At 48.9% G+C, this 21119-nt stretch overlaps 6 protein-coding genes across 6 annotated transcripts; 2 read left to right on the forward strand and 4 right to left on the reverse strand.

Moving 5' to 3' along the window:
- Positions 1-163: 163 nt before the first annotated feature.
- On the reverse strand, positions 164-3691 carry N7503_009021 (DUF1765 domain-containing protein; the record flags this gene model as incomplete). Its single annotated transcript, XM_057068568.1, has 3 exons — positions 164-1133; positions 1186-2769; positions 2826-3691. The coding sequence occupies 3 exons, from the start codon at positions 3689-3691 to the stop codon at positions 164-166; spliced, it is 3420 nt and encodes a 1139-aa protein (XP_056919423.1).
- Positions 3692-6663: 2972 nt separating this feature from the next.
- On the reverse strand, positions 6664-7178 carry N7503_009022 (ATP synthase subunit H; the record flags this gene model as incomplete). The annotated part of the gene is made up of 3 exons (XM_057068569.1): positions 6664-6929; positions 7020-7095; positions 7152-7178. The coding sequence occupies 3 exons, from the start codon at positions 7176-7178 to the stop codon at positions 6664-6666; spliced, it is 369 nt and encodes a 122-aa protein (XP_056919424.1).
- Positions 7179-7958: 780 nt separating this feature from the next.
- Positions 7959-9002, forward strand: N7503_009023 (transcription factor SUA7; the record flags this gene model as incomplete). The annotated part of the gene is made up of 1 exon (XM_057068570.1): positions 7959-9002. The coding sequence occupies one exon, from the start codon at positions 7959-7961 to the stop codon at positions 9000-9002; it is 1044 nt and encodes a 347-aa protein (XP_056919425.1).
- A 783-nt stretch (positions 9003-9785) lies between these two features.
- Positions 9786-12714, reverse strand: N7503_009024 (Aim21 family protein; the record flags this gene model as incomplete). Its single annotated transcript, XM_057068571.1, has 2 exons — positions 9786-11719; positions 11784-12714. 2 exons carry the CDS (start codon positions 12712-12714, stop codon positions 9786-9788), a joined length of 2865 nt encoding a protein of 954 aa, XP_056919426.1.
- Positions 12715-14690: 1976 nt separating this feature from the next.
- Positions 14691-14925, forward strand: N7503_009025 (uncharacterized protein; the record flags this gene model as incomplete). The annotated part of the gene is given in 2 exon segments (XM_057068572.1): positions 14691-14714; positions 14734-14925. The coding sequence occupies 2 exon segments, from the start codon at positions 14691-14693 to the stop codon at positions 14923-14925; spliced, it is 216 nt and encodes a 71-aa protein (XP_056919427.1).
- A 1554-nt stretch (positions 14926-16479) lies between these two features.
- N7503_009026 (Tvp18 family protein) lies at positions 16480-17232 on the reverse strand (the record flags this gene model as incomplete). The annotated part of the gene is made up of 4 exons (XM_057068573.1): positions 16480-16780; positions 16835-16930; positions 17094-17109; positions 17196-17232. The coding sequence occupies 4 exons, from the start codon at positions 17230-17232 to the stop codon at positions 16480-16482; spliced, it is 450 nt and encodes a 149-aa protein (XP_056919428.1).
- Between the last annotated feature and the right edge of the window lie 3887 nt (positions 17233-21119).

The raw sequence follows: 21119 nt of genomic DNA on the forward strand, positions 1-21119 counted from the left end.
TAGTGAGAACATGCTTTCCCAGGCCTTGAAGGCTTTGGGAGTCTATATTTGATCAAAGGAAAGGAGTGTGGTAGGTATTATGTCGGGAGTAATTTTGTGATAGCCCGACCGGCTGCGTAGATGGAGAGAGGTGAAGGAGATGGGGGTGGGCAATTGCGGCTCGTTACTTTCGAAAACTTTCGACTCCCAGGGTCGGGTTCTCAACGGCGCGGTCGGATGGGACACCTTCATCACGTCGCCGGGCAAAAAAGCTGTCGCATTCCGAGACGATGTGTGCCCATTCCGCGAGGGCACGACCAGCATATTTGCTGGGCACCAGATGGTCGTAGACCGGTTGGAAGGGCAGTTCTGGCAATGGCGAGTCCTTGGTAGTGTGCACTCGATTCTGCATTTCTGAAACTGTTTCTGTCGAGAGTAGCTTGGATTCTGAAGGAAGGTCGGATGGGTTTTCACCAGGAGTCATCTCGGAGTCTGTCACAGCTTCGGAGCTGGTGTCGTCGTCGAACTCGCACGGTTTGGAGGGGGAACGTCGATGCTGCACATGGATTTGAGATGCCACGGGGAGGCAGGGGGTGAAGAGGCGCTTGTTCTTGGTAGGCCACTGTGGCCGATCCATCCATTCTAGTGAGAACTTGAAGAAGAAGGGCTGGTGGGGTGTTTTGGGGCGGACAAGATCATCCGAACTGGTGTTTGGGGTTGGCTCATGATCCTCTAGACACTTGCTCTCAGAGGTCATGGTTAAATCGATGCCAGTGTTGTCGAGCTCGTCAGAGCTGCTGCTGATGCCGTCTGTGGCCCGGCTAGCCGACGAACTGCCAAACATGGACCGAAGAAGACCCCATCGACGTTTGGATGTCTGGCCTTCTGAACCCGTTGAATCCGAGGAACTGGATCTCCGATGTGTCATGATTTGATCGGAAGACATGGGTGGAACCACACGGTCAAATGAAACAAATAGATTCACAGGAGAGATTTGGTTGTCACATCGAATGATGATGATTCTTCGTCCTGGAGCAGGTGTACAGGGTGCGGATGACAAGGGTGCAGTAAGTCCTTCCTCTGCCTTTGATTGGAACCCAACATAATACTCCCAAACTCGCATTAAACGATCTGAAAGGGTCTCATATATGTTCCTAAAGTATTGATTAGCAATGAAGACTGAAGTGGCAATCCGGTGAAACTCACGAATCAAGCGCCGAAGGATCCCCGCTGAACCGGCCCACCCTCCAGCAAAGTAGGCGGTGGAAGTAGGCACGCACCATGGGACTCCAATGGTTAAAATAGTGGTAAAAAACGGGTTCGTGCAATAGAAAGTCTAAGCATAGACTCGCTTTCCTCTCCTCACTGGCAGTCCAGGTTCCCCAGACGGCATAAATGAACGAAAACACCCGAACTTCGGTCAGGGAATTATGGCTCTGATTCATCTGCCGACATACGTCCAACCAAAAGGCCCAGTCGAAGAGCTCCGTTTCGATTGACTGCGCATATCGGGTGATAATCGGGATCGCCTCCTCTGTAAAGTCACACAGCAGGAAACACGCATTGTGGTCAAAGAGGGAAATCTTCTGGGCAACAATCTTTAAAAGCCCACAGAATGTCTCGGCATACAGCAGGCGTGCCCGGTTCGGTTCCGCAGAGGATTCAGAAAGCAAGTCACGCAAAAGAATGATCAATCGATTCTCTGCCATTGAGCGGTGGCTGTTTCTTGCACCTCCAATTTGATGGGGGGAGGCAGAAGCATCCGGTGATTCGAGATAATCGTCAAATGTAACGGCAGCCGCTGTGGACGGATTTTCGGGCATTTGCTGTACTGATTGCTTGTAGATCGTGTCCTCAAACGTGACAAGAAGCTGTGCATGAACCAGAAGCAAGCCAGGCGCCAAAATTCGCTTGGCTTTCTCGGTCTCTGGTGGCAAGTACTCCGCATAGAGAATATGGATATATTTGACGAAAACGAAGAACAAATCAGTTTCGCGGCCAGACCAGCGTGTAGTCCATGGTCCATTCCAGGCAATGTTAGCTGTGTTCAAGGGGGCCTCTGGCTTCGTTCGCAAATATCGCAATAAGGGTGCATGCGAGTGAAACGCTAGTGGGCGAAGAGCGGCAGGAAAGCTGAGTGCGAGCTCTTGGGTGTATGCGCGCATGGTCCCAACTCGAGACACGGTGGATTCGGCGAAGACGCGGCGGAACATGGCAGGAGCTATGTTCCACAGACGAACCAAAATATCTGGTACCCCTGGGCAGAAAAAGAAGGCATAGGCACAAGCCTTGCCGCAGAAAGCGACCAGACTTGCAGGTGCGTGCCTCATGGACATTCGATCTACAACAAACGACATTTGGGACAATAGGTTTTGCACAAAAATGTTCCGAATGTTATGATGGATCGATTCAACCAGGAAATCTGATCCTGATGAGCCTGAACCCTCGGAGGTTTCCGACACAGAAGTTGACGCATATTGCAACGAGTCTGTTGTGACTCCACTGCTTTGCTGAGCTGTGGGAAATGGCATGCGCCATTCTGGCCGAGTCATAATGCCCACAACTGCCTCTAAGAAGACAGGTCTGTCCGTTCCAGATATTGACTGATTGTGCTTCCCATTGAGCATCTCCAGCATCCCGATCCACCACTTGTTTAGAATATTGACCCGACGATCCAAGTCTTCGGGTCTGAGCTTCTTGCAGGAGGTGTGTAGATGATGACGGCTGAGGAAAGGAAGGAGTGAAGATCGAATAACATTGGCCTTGAGAGAGGTTGACTTAGATTGGAACCTGTGTCTCTTAGTCAGAAATGGTGTCATTTTGGTATGGTGAGTTTAGATACTCACTTTTGGAAATCCGCTTCCAGGCCGCGGAATATCCCCCAAAGCTCATCTTTCTTCCGCGATTGCTCGGGTGCGGTATTTTGAAAGGAAGCAGCTGTAGCAGCAGCTGTAGCAGCAGCCCCCTTGGGCATCGGAGGAAGGACTGGTGTCGAGACAGAGAGAGAGGCAGTAAATTTCTCAAAGGAGGTCCGGTGTCGCAGCAAAGTGCTGCCAGGACTACTGCTAGAAGGACTACTTGGTGATCCAGGAGAGTCCTCGTGCCCTTTGGCTACCACTGCAAGCATAGGGCGACGCGGCCGCTTATATAGAATTGTCCGCCTGCGCGTCGGTCCTGAATCCGAGTCCGACTCATTTTTGCGCCCTCCTGATCTCGTTGGAGACTCCTCTGCTCTCTGCTTCACCCTCTTAGCCGTGGAAGGAGAGGGTGATCTCGATGATGATCCAAATGGTTTGCGCGCAAGACTGACTATCCGACCTGACATTGAGCGGCTCTTCGACGGTCGAGCAGCGGGCTCCGGTGCCCTGTGTTCCGGTAGTTTTGTTCCAGCATTTTGCGGGTCCAAGTCCTTCAAGTCCTCCGACGATGAAAGTGTGAAGTGAGTGACGGCGGCGGAGGTTCTATTTTTAGATCGCAGGGATGTGCGGCGTAGGATATCTTTCCCGGCAGCTACACTTTCTTTCGTGGGCTTAGTCGGCGATTCGGCTTGTGTAGGGACGGCATAGTCGGAGAACGTTCTTCGTAGGCTGGGTGAGCCGGTATCTGCGTCTGCCTGACTGGGGAGATCGGTGTAGCTGGCAGCGCGTTGGAGTAGGTCACTCCCTTCATCTTTCGTATAGACACTCGTTGTTTCAAGGGAGGGCAAAGACATGGTAGGAGGAAGCGGTCAGGGGAGTAGCTGTCTAGAACTGGACATTTCCCCGGGGGAGCACCGCAGACGTAACGAGGGTTTTGAAGAAGACCAGCTTCTCCATACACCAGAAGATTTCCGGTCAGTAATTAGTGCTTAGACGCGCAGCATTTCCAGATCCACAGGAGCAACAAGTAAACACAGCAGCCCCCCTCCGAAAGGGAAAACAAATCCAATAAAATAGAACGGGAGCAACGGGTGAAGGAAGCGCAAAGGGTCCTTCGATCAGTCACACGCGGGGAGGGATCAGATTTCTCCAAAAGCTGAACGCGCACACATCCGAGAAGGACAAAAAAATGTAGAGAAGTCGGTGACCTGTAGATAGATGGATCGTCGCTGCAGCTACAAGGGCCAGCGGCCGAGTGAAATGATCGGCGTCGGGAAATCCTTTAACGGGCGGTTCGGGGGCAGAACAAGGGTCCGGTCGCGTAGTGGCGGGGAAGCGGAAGTGAGGGAGTTGACGTAGAACAGAATAATTGATGAAAGGGATAACACGCAGCCCCGTTTATATGAGGCGTGATGATTGGTGAGGTTGGGATTGTTGTCTTTTTTTTTTTTCAAGGTTTGTTTATTGGTATGATCGGGTCGGGGAGGAAGGGGGTGGAGGAGAAGAGGTTGGAGGTTTGATAGAAGGTAGGAGAGAAAGAAGTTGAAACAAACTGAAGAGCACCAAAAGTAAAACAATAGAAGATATGAAAACGAATGATAATCAGAGAAAAAGATTAATGCTGTAATTGATTCAGATCCTCTCTCCCCTTGACCCAATCTCCCCATGCTAATGTGAGACACGCTGTCCGTTCCCCACTGCATAACCCACTCTGTATATAGTCATCATTCTCGCGTAATCTTGTGTCCCTCTTCAATGGTCTATTTCCAGGCTGACCTTGGTCTTGATTGCAACCTGGCACAGCAGCGCCAATAACATCGGCTCCGAAAGGTTTAGATAGAATTCGCTCCAAAGAGGGGAAAAGATAAGGTGCATGTCCAAGCTGGTTTTAGGTTTATATACAAGTTACCCGATCCGCCCACTTCCGTGTTATAGTAGATTCACTGGTCACTATTAGCAATTGGTCAAGATCTGCTATATTCTCATATTTCAACGCCATTCCTCCAGGGCTGCACCCATGGTAGTATATACATTCCATTGTGGAATGTCGCTTCCCAGGTGGCACGATCAAACCCAGAAGAAGAAAACGACAATGATATGACATGGTGCCCCACATTCCTCTACAGGGAAATTGAAAATACTTGAACTTCAAATGGTACAGCTGGTGCACCATACTCGACCAGGATTACGATCGAATCGGCATCGCAGATTCATGGGGACATATGTGTCAATCTAGACTGTCTTGTGGGACATCATCGTCGTTCATTACCCACTCGGCAGGGGTTCCCGCCACTAAAAGACTGTCAAGGCCCATGGATAAACCTGGCTAAGCATGAGCCCTTTGGGTTTGACTTGGTTCCGCTGGTGTAATCTCAGGGCCACTTCTCCAGGGCATTGCGCAAGCTCTTGGCGATAGTTTCATATTTCACCCCCTGTCAATGTATCCCAGCCACGGTCTCGGCTAGGATCGAAAAAGGTGCCATAAGAAAGTGGCTGCATGAACAATCAATAGGGTGGCTGTTGAACGGACAATTTCACGAAGTGGTGCATAAGGCTGCGAGAGACAAAAAGCAATTCGATACGAGCTGAAGGCAAAAAAGAAAATTAGAAGAGGCACTAACAAGCGGGGATTAAGCTCGGCCAGATTCATTGATGGGACCACGTCATTAGGCTCATTATGCAGGGTGTCCAGCCCCAGGTCCACTTGTTACGACGACAGCTAACAAGACGCCTCATCCAGCAAATTAGAGCTAGGTCTGGGCCTAGATTATAAAGCCAGATAAGCTTCCATATTCCGTAAATTGGCAAGATGGCCGAGTTGGTCTAAGGCGTCAGGTTAAGGTTCACCTTGACATCAATTTCCTGATCTACGTTTGTAGGCGTGGGTTCAAATCCCACTCTTGTCATTTCTTTTTGTCTTTTTTTTTGGTTGCTTTACATCCTGGTAGTCACCCCATAGTTTTGCCTTTGTCTCCGTTCCTATTTCATCCCTTTAAGTCTTGGCTAATTCGAATTCCACATCTGATCAACAACAGAATGGCGGATATATACATGGCAACTCTCTACGTACAGTCTTGAATTCTCCAAGCCAACCAAAACACCACGTTGTTTACTTATATGGATGGGTTCAAAGCATAATGTTCCGACAGGTCTGATCCGACTTACCTGGAGCTGTTATGATTTCCATTCGATCAAATCAACTATGCTAGACATGTCAACGATCGCCGGCATCGGAGCACCCCTCTGGATAGCCAGGGGGCATCATGACCATGCATAGATTGTTCCTTCTAATTTCAGACTGGCCATATGCATGGCTGTTAGGTATATAGACTAGTCAATCGATCTACTGACGCAGTTCAAAGAATTACGATGTCTAGGCATTCGCGTGAGGGTTAATCTGTTTATCAGATGCTGTACACTCGAGCTTTGTTGACATGGCTCGAAAAGTGATCTCAATTCAAGTTTTTTAAGGGATTCGTGTACCGGTCTTATTCACTCAAGCATAATTTGAGGTTACATGGTAGCATAGCACGATCGGTGTCGAGAATTAGCATAATACGGGAACCCTGTCGCACCATGTGCACGGGCGCATGTCACGCTCCAGACTTAGAAGGCGAATATCTTAACTCAAGAGCAGGCACAATGGTTGAAGCAGACCCACGGAAGGACCTTGTCGAGAACGAAGTAAAAAGAGGTTGAACATTTCAAGGGTGGTCTAATTTACAAGCTTCAGGACCCGAGAGGCGGCCAATCTAGTCACGCCACAGGCATGCACAGCCGGCCCCCCATATTTCCCCAGACCTTGCCAAACGATAGAAAGAGAAATTTAGTGGGCAGCGGCAGCCTCCTCTTCCTCCTCGACGAACCAGCTCTCCTCGACGGGAGCGGCCTCACCAGCGGCGGCCTGGCCCTCAACCTCAACCACGGACTGCTCGTAGGCGGAGAGCTCACCGGCAAGGTTGGCCTCTTCGGGAGAAGCGGGAGCCTTGGGGAGAGCGAACTTCTGGACGTGGGCATCGGCGTCGCTAGCCTTGATGGGGGTGGGCTTGTAGGCCTTGAGCTGGTTGATGTACAGGTCCTGGATGGTGTCGGCTGGGAGATGTCAGTCAGGAACAGGCGAGATTGAGTGTCGAGCTGAAGGATATTGTATGAGCCCTTAGGGTATTCAAGATCGATACATACCGCGGCGGACAGCGGAGGTCACGAAGGTGCGAGCGACCGGGACCTGTTGCCGAGCGGCACGGGTGAAGAGGGAGCGCTGGTTCGTGATCGCGTTAGCCGGTTGAATATAAAACATCGCCAGTAGTAACCTACCGAAGCCCGGAGAGACTGGGACATCATCTTGGCGACGGGGGTAGTCGGTAGACGTAGAATGAGGGGATGCTCGACAGGAAGGAGATCTGAGCCGTCGTTCCGGTGCAGTGAAGTTCAAAACGACTTCTGTTCGGAAGGAAATGCTTGGCGCTGAGTCATTATCACGTGATACTCCGGATTGTTCTCAGCCGGTCTCGTCTCTCACTTCACCTTTGTCTCCTCTCATCTCTCCCCCAGCTCCTCGATCCACCCCCACCCTCAGCTTGTCTCCGGAACTCGACTCCTCTGCTCTTCGCGTTCCTGCAGCCATCCGGTTCGACGACCCTTTTCGTGAGCTCGTTCTTACGGAGACCTTGATTGGTTCCCCGCGGTCGAACAAGCTCAGGCATCGAGGCTCTCTGACTCTCTTTCTTTTCAAAGAAAGCGCAGATTAGCGAAGGCTTCCTCACCACTGGGGGGTGATCTGTTTCGCTGCGCGTGGCCATATCTGAAAGGTAATGACGGCCTCGAGGACTCGGGAAAGTTTGTGGTGTCGCAACCTGGATACCCCAGTCAGGCGGCGACATCATCCCGGCTTGTCGTAGTTTTCATGCTGGATGCGGATGGGCTAACATGAATACCTGGGTAGTGGTGCGCGCAACCTGAGAAGGTAGCTACTGCTCTTTTTCTACTCGTGGCACATCCGCCAAGGTGTATTCGCCACTGTTCCTTCGTTACTATAATCGCAAATACAACATCCCCGTCACTGCCAAAAGGATTGCCAAGAGGCAGAAATCCCGCTTCGAGCAAATTCGGCAAGCAAAGAAGATGGCGACCCTTTCCAGTGTGGCGGCCGATGCGGCAACAACCCCGTGGAAGAAAAACCTCTCTGCGACGCTCTGTTGCCCCGAATGCAAGGAAGTGCCTCCCAACTTGGAGTTTCCGGACTCCCACGAGACTGTCTGTGGCTCTTGCGGCTTAGTTCTAGCTGATCGCGAAATCGATATGCATTCCGAGTGGCGAACCTTTTCGAACGACGATCAAAACAATGACGATCCTTCTCGTGTCGGAGATGCCTCGAACCCGCTTCTTAACGGAGATCAACTTGAGACTACCATCGCTAGCGGAGCTACTGGTCGATCCCGTGATCTTTACCGTGCTCAGAACAAGCAGTCCAACGAGAAGTCCAACAAGGCCCTGTTGGCAGCATACAAGGAGATCGGTGCTCTCTGTGACGGCTTCAATATCCAGAAGAACGTGGCCGACACGGCCAAGTATCTCTTCAAGGTCGTGGATGATGCGAAAGCTTTCAAGGGCAAATCCCAGGATGTGATTATCGCTGGGTGTATCTTCATTGCGTGCCGTCAGTGCAAGGTCCCACGTACCTTCACTGAGATCTTTGCTGTGACGAAAGTCACTCGCAAGGAGATTGGCCGCATCTACAAGGCTCTTGAGAAATTTTTCACCGCCCAAAATATTGAGCGCAACAACGCGTCTGGTGGTGCTGATTCCACTGATAACTACACTGCTACTACTTCGACCAAACCAAGCGACCTCTGCAGCCGTTTCTGCAACCTGCTCGATCTTCCATACTCGGTTACCAGTGTCTCCTCTTCGCTGTCTGACCGTGTCACAGCCATGGGTGATCTGGCTGGACGTTCTCCCCTGTCTATCGTGGCTGCTTGTATCTACATGGCATCGTACCTTATGGGTCACCCCAAGTCTCCAAAGGAGATTGCTGTTGTTGCTCACGTTAGCGACGGAACTATTCGCGGTGCCTACAAGCAGCTGTATGCTGAGCGTGATCGCTTGATCGACAAGGAATGGATCAGAGACGGCAGAGGTGACGTGTCTAAGCTTCCTGTGAGCTAAGCTTACCTGGGAACCCCCGTTTGATTTTCGCTGTATATTCTCTCGTACATGGTTCATGCAGATCATGATGTGTGGCTTTCACCCTTCTATTGGTTTCAAGTGGTTTTTGTCCCAATCCTTAAAAACGAAAGTGACTAAAAAAAGGGCTTTTTTGACAGATTCAATACCCCAGAAGTGACCATTTGCTAGCCCAAAAATGCTTTTCTTGTCTTTAGTCTAAGATGCCATTAATGCACATGGGTAATTCATCGAAACAGAACTACCAAATTCACTACCAATTGTATTACTCGCTCTCCGTGGTCCATGCCCTAGTTGTAAAGCTGGAAAAATCATGATTGTATACTGCAGACCATCGTGGCTTAGGGCTCTCAATTTAGGAATAGCGATCGATAGTACATCGACGCTCATCAACATTCGGTCTACATGGCTATATACTCTAGTTAAACATTACCTAAAGAATACTGGGCCTCAAGCCATTGGACGCACTAATGCCAAATGACCAACAAGACAGCTTCCAAATCAACCAAGTGGCATTCTACAAGATGCCATAATGGAATAGATTCATGGTCTGGTGATTCAATAATCACTAATTAAACAACACGCAAAAATAATTTGAGCAGGTTGGAGGGGTTGGATAATGTTAGCAGGGTCTGGGCGTGTTGACGTTGTAGAATGTACTTCTACGCGTCCCCATATTCAGACCATCAACAGCAGAAAAGAAACAAGGCGAACGAAGAAGACAAGGTATGAGAATAAAAAGGGAAAGACATAACAAATCAGATACTAAGATGACGATGCCACGCCGTGTATATCACCGTCTGATGCCTTCTTGCCATCGGCCGAAGCAGTCATGTCCTCGAGGGCGTTCTCCAATTTGGGGGAGGAGACTTCTTCAACAAGAGCTTGAGTGGTCTCAGTCAAGGGCTCATCTTCCTTTGGATCGGACTGCGGCTCGTCTGATTGAGTTGGGGGCTCAACAAGGGGCTCAGAAATTTGCTCTGGGGCTACGTCTTCGGTTAGAGTCTGCTCAATTTCGGGAGCTGCGCCAGTATCATTAGAAGCAGTCTCATCGATCACCGCGGGAGGCGCCGGGGTCGGGTCAACAGGTTCACCGGCAATGTTCCTTGCGATCTCTGGTGCCATGGTGGGTTCAGCGGGAATGGATACTTCTGGCGCCTTGGTGACCTTCTTCTCGTCACCGACAACCAGATTGCCATCTTCACAAAGCTGCCAGACGTTCCATGTTTCTGTAATTTTGATCTCTGGAATAGTCGGCAGTCGAGCATTGGCATTCTCCGCAGCGGGCTTTCGCCGGGTAGGACCACGAGCTCTGCCCTTGCGGGCATCACTTAGTGGCTGCTTCTCTGCCGGGGGTTCAGGCTCCTTCTCCTGGGGTTTTGGCTGTTGAGGGCCTAGCTGGAGACGCGAGTTCAAATCCGTGAGAAATCCTGCTTTCAGAGCCGCAATCTTGCTGCCACCGGGACGAGCTGGCACTGCTGGCTTTGCTTTGGGCACGGCTGGGCCTTCAAGAGAAGCCTCTTTGGTATCTGAGCCAGCCGGTGCCTGAGTATTAGCCTTTGCGGGACGAACCGGTACCTGGGGCTTCGGGCGACCAGGCATGACTGGTGGTTGACGCTTCTCTATCGGTGATGTGTTTTGCGGCTGTTTCTGCGGGCGGGTAGGGATACTGGGTTTGGCGGGTACTTCTGGGCTTTTCACCCCATCTTCCACGGGCTCGACGGTAGTCACCAGTTGCTGGCTGTCGGGTGCATCCTCCCAAATATCCTGACTTGGGAATCGCTGCTTGATAGCGTTGGGGCGCTTGGGGGCCTTGGGGCTTTCACGAGCACTCTCTCCTTCAAGAATATGACTGGCTACTTGGTGAGAATCAATCTTAGAGTTCTGCATCCTGCGCATGGCTTCTTGTTCGGGTGTCTCAAAAATATCCGAGGAGTCGCGTCTGGGGAGATCCGGGGTTGTGACGGTAGCATGGAGCTGCAGACTGTTCGGTGCATCTTCCCAGATATCCTGACTCGGGAACCTGTGCTTGGACAGCTCAGGGCGCTGTTTGAAACGATCTGCAACTGAAACGGGGCGTTCCTTCTTGGTCTCATCGTCTGGGAACAATGGCTCGTATTCCTCGACATTCTCCAGAGGGGTGTGATTATCATCATGCATTTCACGGGAGTCAAACCGAGTCAAATTTGGCACTCCTTGAGCACTGGCCGATCTGCTGTTAGAACGGCTGTGTGAAACACTAGGTGTCCGGCTTCGATACTCCTCATCAAAACTTCCCCGAGTAGGTGAAACTGCAGGGTGGAGGTATGCCGACTCGGGACGTGCTTCATCAGCAGCCAGAATAGGTTCATCTTCTTCGAATCTTTCTTCAACTGCCACGGTTGGCTCATCTTGCGCTGGAGTGGCAGCAAATCCATCTGGGTGGTGAAGAGGGTGCCTCGGGTTGTCGACGTGGATAATGTCATTATCTGCATGATTGCCATGGGATCTGCTCCTGACATGACGCAGCGGGGAGGCAGGCGCATTTTTAGGCTCGATTTCCGAGGCTGGGAAGCTCATCTGGCGGAGGGGAGATTCTATGGCGGGCTGAGAATCAAGGCGGTTGTCAGGTGGGGGAGATGCCATGCGGTGCATATATTCATCAGAAGCAAGGTATCCAACTTCCTCCTCAGGTGTTCCCTGAACATCAGGAGAAGTGCCTGTTATTTGATAATTGAGATTAGGGCTTGTTTAAAATTACTTTCCTGCCATTTAAGCGCTTACCTGGTGTAGAGCCAGCTGGGCCTCGAACAATCTTGTTCAGATCGTCACTGCTCAGAGCCCAATCGGGGCGAGGAGTGCCCACGCCAGGGCCGTATTGCCCTTCCTCCTTAACATATTCATCGGGGTGCTTATCATACCAGGCTTTCTCGAACTTATCACCATTTGGCACACCGTGGCCGTGCAGGCCGTAACTACCCGGGGGCAAGGAGGAGTCTCGGGCACTACGAGAACGGTGGTGGTTGCGACCTGAGCGTTGAGAGCCTTGGTCCAAGTAGGGGCTAGGAGAAGGTGCTTGGACATCACCAGCATTAGGGTACATAGGTACTCGGAAGCCATGTTCATCTCCGGGCTGCATGGAAAGTCGGCGATCGGAGGAAGCGGTGGACGACTCGGCCCGCGAACCGCTGGCTCGGGAATGCAGTGATCGACTGGCCCGTTCCGGCTCTTCGAGTGCGGGGGAGCTTTCGCTGTCACGGCCCAGGCCAGCAGCAGCAGCCTGGCGAGAGTCTGTGCGGGTGACCGCCTGCACTTTGGCCTTAGCACTTAACGTAGGCAAGGAGGGTCTCGGCGCATGAATCTTGAGGTCACTGCTAACGTTACGAGTCTCTGTCGGGTCCTGGTTATGACCTTCGGGTACGTTTCCAACATCTAGATCTGCATACTCAATCCCTTCCTCGCCAAGGGACGGTATTGTTACGCTCGGGGGGCGCTGGGGAAGCTGAGGGATGTCGTTCGACGTGGTCCGGCTCAAACTCGGACCACTCCATTCGTTGAAAGGAGATGGAGCATAGCTGCTCCGCATTGGAGACATTGATCGATCGATGCGGCGGTGAGCCGGGCGTGGAGGGATACCAGGCATTTCTAAAGAGGAACGCGGCTGTGGGGATCGAGACGGTCGAGGAGGAATGACCGGAGCAGTTTGGGAGGACATGATGAAGATCTTTTTGAAGCTGTCGTATTTCAATATCAGCTTAGGCTCGACTACACCCGAGGGCCACGTGTTTGAGGCATTTTAGGCCTTTTTCTGTACACTTGGAAAGCATGCAGGCCAAGGCTTGAGGGGCATGATTCTGTGGGGTCAACAGCCCGACAAGTGACGTCTATAGATGCAGGATAGGTCCAGGCCCCTGGTCTGTCCAGTAGGGGAGGGGGAAGGGGCGGGTAGCTGATAAGCAGATGCACAGGTGATTTGCTTACCCAGATTGATCTGTCGAATATCACAAATGCCTAGAGGCCAATTGAAAAGAATACAGCACAAAACGGTGAAAGTAGTGCCAAATGAGGGGAAAGGAGATACTTTGAGAAATCAAAGACAGGAAAGCAGGATGATGTATGCCTCGTTCTGCCACGACCCACCGAGCGCGTGACGTGCTCTGACCGCATCCAAAGTCTGCGTCCAATCAATCATGGGTCTTTTACCGTAATATTACGGGTCTCGACGTTCTTCTACAGTAGCTGAATTGTATTAAACAAATGGATCTATAATACTCTATCATACATCATTCGATTCGAGGTGTTTGATCGCCCATTCATTCTTCATGGGACGAGCGATTTAATGAATCATTGGAATACCTCAAATTCGAGGACCTTTCTGCGGCATTTTCGAAGCAAATGCCTCACGAAGAGTGGAGAGTGGTCGAGATCGTTTAGGTTCGGGGGCAAATCATGCTTCGTGTGGCCTTCATGGCGGTCTGTCTAGCCAGTCTAGCGTCTTTTTGTACAACGATGAATCTCCTATTTTCCTCTCCTTTTCGCAGACTATTGGACCGAAACTCATTTGGGTCCAGACCATGGGAAGGGATATTAATAGCCTATCTCTGATACGGTGGCGGTGCATCGAAGATTCATAGGGATCGCTCCAATATGATAAGGAATATCGGTCTCGATTATTTCCGTGAGACTTGATTGGACTGCCTGGCCGAGGCGGTGAGTGTGAATGGTTCTCCGCATTGCATCATCTAGCATGAAAGACCCCTCGTTCAATGCACCCAGAAGAAAAAGCATAGTAATGAATGCTTGGGGACACTCGAACAGAATTATGTCTTTCTTGTGAAAGGAATTCATAATCATCTATTCGATAAGGAAATCACACGAGCAGGTTCGTTGAGTCTTGGGTTAAGGTATAAGCTCCACTCTCAACCGGCCCTAGCCTTACGGAGATTGGGACGATTACCGTCACGGTCTTGTACGATGCGAGGGCCTGGAACAGGTTTCTTCCGACATGGTTCCTGGGTGGAAGGTCAGGAGTATTCCCGGGTGGCTTGGGGGATCATGGGGCTGGTAGTCATTGAATTTGGTCTGGGGTTTCCCGGTTGTATTTGCGGGGTGACGATCCCTTCGAGGAACTAGTTTAGGCAGATGGGGAGCAGGGTGATCAAAGTAGACGAAATTCTGCGGAAGATATCGCGTTACAATATTGATGCGTCTCCTTGACAGCCCTCAGGGCTGTCTTCAGCCCACATTTGCCATCTCTTACGAGCTCCAATACCCAGCTACAACCTACGTGCGATGAGCGACAACCCCGCGTCCTTGACCACGAGGCTCTGTCTACCTCTTCTGTGTATGTTGCCGTGAAGGCTGGTGCCTTCGCTGCCTTGACTTGATCAAAATCTTCCACAAAAAAAAATAAAAAGAACTCAAAAGTCATGAAGATAAATTTGCACCAAATCAAAGCTGGGCTGAGATCATGGTATAAGACACAATTGCCATCCAGACTCAAGCCTCCTCAGTCCCCACACGTCCATAATGAGCCATCCCTCTTGAATTGACCTTCTATAGGCGTCTATATTCATGGTACATTCTTCAAAATGGTCTACATTGTTTTAAACAGCCGTGGCTCTGTTAATCATATTTGCTCTTGCCGTTCTGTTGCAAATAGTCGTTGATAGATTCCCTATTTCTTTCAACATGCCTGCTGTGTCAGGGAACATAGTGATGAGAAAAAATTCAGGAACAGGCTGAAGAAGAGAAGACGCCAATTTGCAAAGAAACAAATGAGACCGAGGCAAAGATCCAAGGCGATAGTGTTGTTCCTGTGGTGGGCGCCGGCGCCACGTTTATCACCTTTGATGTGAAGACCACCGCGTTAAACCGAAGCTTGAAGCCCGACTGGAATTGGATGCCACTAGGTGAAGGCTTTTGAGAAGGTGGATTTTGAAAATGTTGCTTATTCTCTAGAAATTGAAGCGAGGCCTCATTTGATTTAGCTCGCGCACTTCAAGGGTTCAAATGATATAACGCTTCCTTTAGATGTATGCATGCAATCCCGTTTATCGCAGGAAGAGAGGTATCTTGGATAATTCATGTGAACCTCTGAACTTGCTATTCTTCTGCTTGAATCGTAATCGTTGGGTTTGACCTACGATGGTTGGGCAAGATGCTATGTGACTTGAAAGTCGGCTTCGCTTTGAGGACATTTAATTTCTTGTGAGCTCCGTCATACCACCCAGGTCTTCCTAGGATACTTGTCTATTGCGTTGAAGGGAATTGATGGCCCACGAGTGTAGAACAGGTGGTTCAAGAGAAACGTATGAGTTTTTTTATTCTTACTAGCGGTTAGGGCCAATCTGGAGGCGAGTATGCGTAGTCGAGACGAAGAATAGTATTACGGAATGGCACATAAAACCACTATACTTGTTTCAATATAGTTGGTGAGAGTATCAAAGATTGCTAAAAACAAAAAAGACAAAAAGAAATGACAAGAGTGGGATTTGAACCCACGCCTACAAACGTAGATCAGGAAATGATGTCAAGGTGGACCTTAACCTGACGCCTTAGACCAACTCGGCCATCTTGCCAGTGGATAAGTTAGGTTGCCAAACTTGGTTATATAAACAAACGTAGTATTACTTCACCTAGAAGCCCACCAAGTGGAAAACATACTGGATAATCAAAACAATTGTCTAATGGTTTCAAATTCGTTTGATTTGATTATCAATGGATTTATAATAGTAATGTACGGCTCACTCCATTCACTAGTGATGTATAGCTTCTCTTTCCCATAAATATAGGTCAAACTCATCCTCTTGTTTTTAATATACTGTACTCTCGACTTCGTGGGTTAATATATATTTGACTCGATGGCTCCACGTGTCAAACGGCGAACGTTTCAGCCAAACATATGCGAGGAAAACCAATCAGATAAAGTGCCATATCATGGGTTACGACACACCATGAGAAGCGGCACAATCTTGTCTACATTGGAAGGCATCCATGCACAGTCTTACACGGTGGTATCAACTACCTGGGAGGAGCCCCAGAATTGAAACCGTCATTTTCAACGACAAATAGTTAGCTGGTCCATACATGATTTGACGAAGAAAGAATAGGTGCCCCCGGACGAGGTAGTCCTCGCAGGATTTGTCGCAAATTCAATGAAGTGCGCCCAGGCAAATAATTAAGTCATAAGAGATAGTGCAGCCCTAAACCATACAAAGAAACAGTTCAAATATGTTCAAGGCGAAAACATCAAAGTGCCAAGTAGGCTCGCCCCAAACTAGAGACATACAAGTACAGGGCAGATAAACAGCAAGGTCATGGCGCATTCCAATGCAAGTTGCCCGAGGGCCTTTTTGAGGATTTCGCATCGAGCATCTCATCATTCCACGCAGAAATTCGAGCCCCAAGAGTTATGCTAGCGCGTACACATCTGGAACCGAAGGAAGCAGCGCGATACTAGTATTAGAAACCAAGCGCATTAAACGATCATCTGTACAACACCCTGGCCACCCAGTGTCTTGCTGCCAACAAACTCTTGGTTCTTCAGTCCAGCGAAGGCGTAAAAGAGTGCGGCGATAACGAGGACGACGGCCACTGCGATCAAACTGGAAGCGCCCGTGCAGAGACTGGCCCACTGGATGGCGCTGAGGACGGTGTACATGGCAGCTCGCATCCAGTTTGTGGTAAAGCGGCGGATGAAGGCATCGAATGTGGAGGACGTAGGGCAAATGCGAAGGAGCCAAGGAACTTCAATGAAGAGGATGACGAAGGTCGAGGCACTGTTGCACGGTTAACGGGAGAGGGTTTCAGTTTGGAGGGCGCTCCAGGCTTACAGGGCAAGGACGGAAAAGATGATCCGAATGACATGAACAGTGAAGATGTTGGCAATTCCAAGCGCCAGGCAAAGGATCATACCCAGAACACCGGTCCTAGTAGAATTCGATCAGCTAACGCTCTGTTGTACACAGGTGGAGGTTCGGAGGTGGTAGTCAAAGTGAGCGCCACAGGCCTTCCATTGCCACGGCGCATCACTCCTCCATGACATCGGGAGTCAAAGAGTCCTCAGGCGACACGACAATTGATGATACTGACCATTGTCCGTAAATACCTAGATGGAAGTGAGGTTAGCAGGGTCAGGTAATTCACTGGTTACTGATCGGCATAGCCGCCGCATCAGCACGGGGCGATACTTACTGAAATTTCGCGAACGGAACTCCTCGGCAAGCGTCATTATGGGCAGAGAATTGGCAGCAGGTTACAGCTACCAAAGAAGAGGGTTGAGATTGATATCACAGAAAGATGTTGCAGGTTTCACTCGGGAGAAGGGTTCAAGAGTGAAGTGTACACGCGGCTGATTAGCCACTGCGGCGGGCGGTCAATCACTGAAACGCAAACAAAACAAAGCGGACAGAGTTGATGTCGATCAGGTACACTGGGCCCAAAGCAATCTTTTGAATGTAAAATTAAAGTCAGATTTGACAAGCTCCTTTACATCTATAAGAGCTTCTCAACTGTTTTATCTTTCACCCCCAGGCAGACGTCAAATCTTTTGATCCGATACCAGCCCACTCCAACTTAGGCTACCACATATCAAGATAGGTTTTTTTTTTTTTTTTTTTTAAATCGATTCTCTAAACTCCGTATCATTCCATTGGCACTAAGACTCAAAATCATTCTTTCTCCCATAACGGAGCAATGCAACAAGGAACAGCGACCTGTTCATATCTTTAAATGGCCTCTTGCTAACGTTGATATGAAAGCTCAACGCAAGTATACTGCAACATTCCAATCAGGTACTTTTGATAGAAGGACGAACCAGACACCAAATGAGTGCGGCTACATCAGAAAAAGCCAAGAAACGAACTTAGTTCCGCAAAATATTGTGGGTGTAACAAAAACCAAAAAAAAAGACAAAAGAAATGACAAGAGTGGGATTTGAACCCACGCCCCGAAAACGAGATGCGGAAATCTGGATCAGGTGAACCTGAACCGCACGCCTTGGACCAACTCGGCCATCTTGCCTGTTAATGTGATAAGCTTCCCTTTCTGGATATATGATGCTAGTTGTCAGATCTTCACACAAAGGCCCCTAATTATCTCCCTGATCTGTTAATCGCCTCATCACCTATCCCTGCAGTAAATCTATATATCGCCTTATAATATCGGACAAGCATGGATTCGGTTTCCGTACACCCCCCTCCCCTGTATACTTAGTTACATCTGCACTACGTGGGCAGACTTATGAACGAGCAGGAGTCTTTGGCTGTGGGAAGCTTCGACAACCCCCGGGTTGCTTTTATGACAAACATCATCAATCAAAATCAGAGTCAACGATATTGATTCGACCACGATGAGAAAACCCAAGGTCAAATACTATCGAGGCCTTCATGATCCCAAGTCATCAGTATATATATAGACGCTCCATCGAGGATTGCTGAAATACTTTTCTGTGACAATGCAGTATGGAAGAGTTCCCAAAGCCGATACCAGCCTTACCAGACGCAAGGTTTATAGTGCTTATCTCGTGGCTTGGGTGTGCCAATCTTCTCTAAAGAAATCTAACCTCACTAGATCTTGCTGTACTGGTTGAGTCATTTACAGTATAATTCTGTGCTTGTATGAAGTTTGAAGTATAGGAAACACTTGCGGTGCACTATTTATGTCCCTGACAGCTAGTCGCAGCTGTTGACCTTGCCTTGTGATACACGTGCTGCTGTTACTGTATTTGATACCCTTCACAACGTTGTTCATCAAAAAGCGAGACCTAGGCCGAGTGCCTTTATTTGATAATTGTAGGTAGATAGAAATACGCGCTGGAATATCAGAGTAGAGTCAGGCATGACTTCACTTCATACCTTCGAAGGTTCCCGAGATTTCGGGTAAAAGGCCTCTTCCGATTTGGCCGCCATCAAACTGAGTAACTGGCTTCCCCTAAATAGTTAAAAGCACTCAATTGCGCCGCTTATGAATTGCATGAATATCTGGAAATGAAAAATTAGCCCCTGAAATAAGGTCTGTGGAAATCAGCTCTGTTCTGTGATTGTAGCCACCATGTTAAGGTCAATCTATACTCTGGCCGATGGGATTATTTTCCACATTGCCCTTTGGCTCACGCTCACTCGAAGCTAAAAAAGGGGCTTTTCAACCGGAAATCATAGTTGGAATATCTCGTCTACGTAGGTACCAGCAGCATGGAAGGACCCACTAACGGCGCGCCACGTCCCGAAGTCTTTAGACTTCAAACGATTCAGTAGTATTATCCAATGCGGTACTTCTGTTCATAATTGAAGAATGGACGAATTTTTTTTTTTTTTTAATTTGTTTCGCTCTGGTCCGGAAATTGAAGTAAGTCATCGGACCAATCTCTATCTCTGAAGTGCCCTCTTTGCGCGTCGATGTGAATAGCTCCCAAAGATAAAAACAATATCAGTTTCAGTACGGGCGGAAGGCGCCGTAATATTACGAGGCCCAAAAATAAAACCTGAGATGAAGGCATAATTCCTTGTAGGGCTCCCTTTATACTGTAACAAACATTCGTATGGCATGCTGTTCGAAGATTATATCCCTTCTCGAAAATTTGCTACTTCAGAAACGGTCCATAGGGCGTGGGGGAGTTGAGTTGATGAGAATCAACTGTAAGTTCCTGCCTATGTAACCGTAAGCGCGCACTGAGGTTTCACCCCAGTAAAAGGACGATAGAATGGTGGAGGTAGCCACTACAAGATAATAGATAGGAGCTCTGATATTCTTTAACCGACAATCATCTGAGATACTAGTGGCTATATTGACAAGAGGGAGCCGAGTCTTCGATATACTGTGCAAGAATTTCATTAATAATATGATTCTTGCACAGTCTTGAAAGTTTATGCACTAAACCAACTAGGGTCTAATATGGGCTAGCCCAAATGTTCTTATCAGTATGCGCCACCGATCTCGAACTTTGTATACCCCAGACCCCGGACTTGATCATTCTGGCATGCATCCTGGATGTCAGAGGATATTGTGCTGGCTCTTTATCTCGGTTTCGTCTTAATTCAGAGAATTCAAGGCCAATTGATAAAGCGTTATCTTCCAGGGTTACAGTCCATGATTGAGATTGTAAGTGGTAGGGTTTCATCGGCGCAAAAAATTCTTGTACATAGTCAATTAATTCTAGTCAGCCTATTTTAATGAAAGTTGGCATAGGATTGCATGATTTATTAAATGTTGGATAATACACCAATGAATTTGCATATTATTTATATTTTATAGTGCTGGTGTTATCTGAACTGTGTACTGTAACCGATCTAGACCCGGTTCACAGGCCACGCACGTCATCCCGTACTTTGTGGACCGGGGACACTCACGTGAATTGCGTCATCAACCGGATTAAGATTAGTGCGCCAACTCACCATAAATTGACCTCCGTCGACCTTCAACCAGCCACTCAGCGTCTCGCATTCCGGTATCCGATTATCCAACCTCCCGTCTGTGCATAGATCTGACTGGCTGACACGCCCTACATCTGGGCCCCACTCGGATGACCCAGCACCCGGGACACATTCCTGTCGTCGTCATCGTGAAATCATACATCCCCCCTGTCACCTCAGATGTTGTTGTATTGTATTTCCGCGACAAATCTAAATGTAAAGGGCCCTAGGGAGGGAATTTCATTCCAACACCACCATTATAGATGTCATCCTCCGTAGGCCCTACTTGAATATACTAGATTCGTCAGGAGTCATTACATTGAAAAGGTAAGAAAAAATTTTCATCTTGTTGCCAGTTCCCATTCTAGCCCGGAAAGGCGGTCGACTCCGCTTCCGATGCTATATGTCATTTCTCATTGGTTGATTACACGGTAATGGATCCACTGAGTCTCTCCAGGTTCGACAACTCTGCGAGGGTCCATTGTTGAGTGACCAATTTTTCTTACTCTTTCTCTCTTTCTAGCGTATGAAACTGTTTTATGTGTGGATATGTAATTTTCTTTCTTTCAAGCGAAGATCCTAGATCGATGTGATATAGAGAGAGTTTTTCGAAAAGGAGAAGAGATGAATGAAAATTTCAACTCGCATGCGAATGCGCAACCAGTCCAGACTCGGGGTCAAGGCCAATACCCAATCTCCAACTGGTTTT

This window comes from Penicillium pulvis (assembly GCF_028828015.1).
Source record: "Penicillium pulvis strain IBT 33274 chromosome Unknown contig_7_segment1_segment0, whole genome shotgun sequence".
Lineage (NCBI taxonomy): Eukaryota > Fungi > Ascomycota > Eurotiomycetes > Eurotiales > Aspergillaceae > Penicillium > Penicillium pulvis.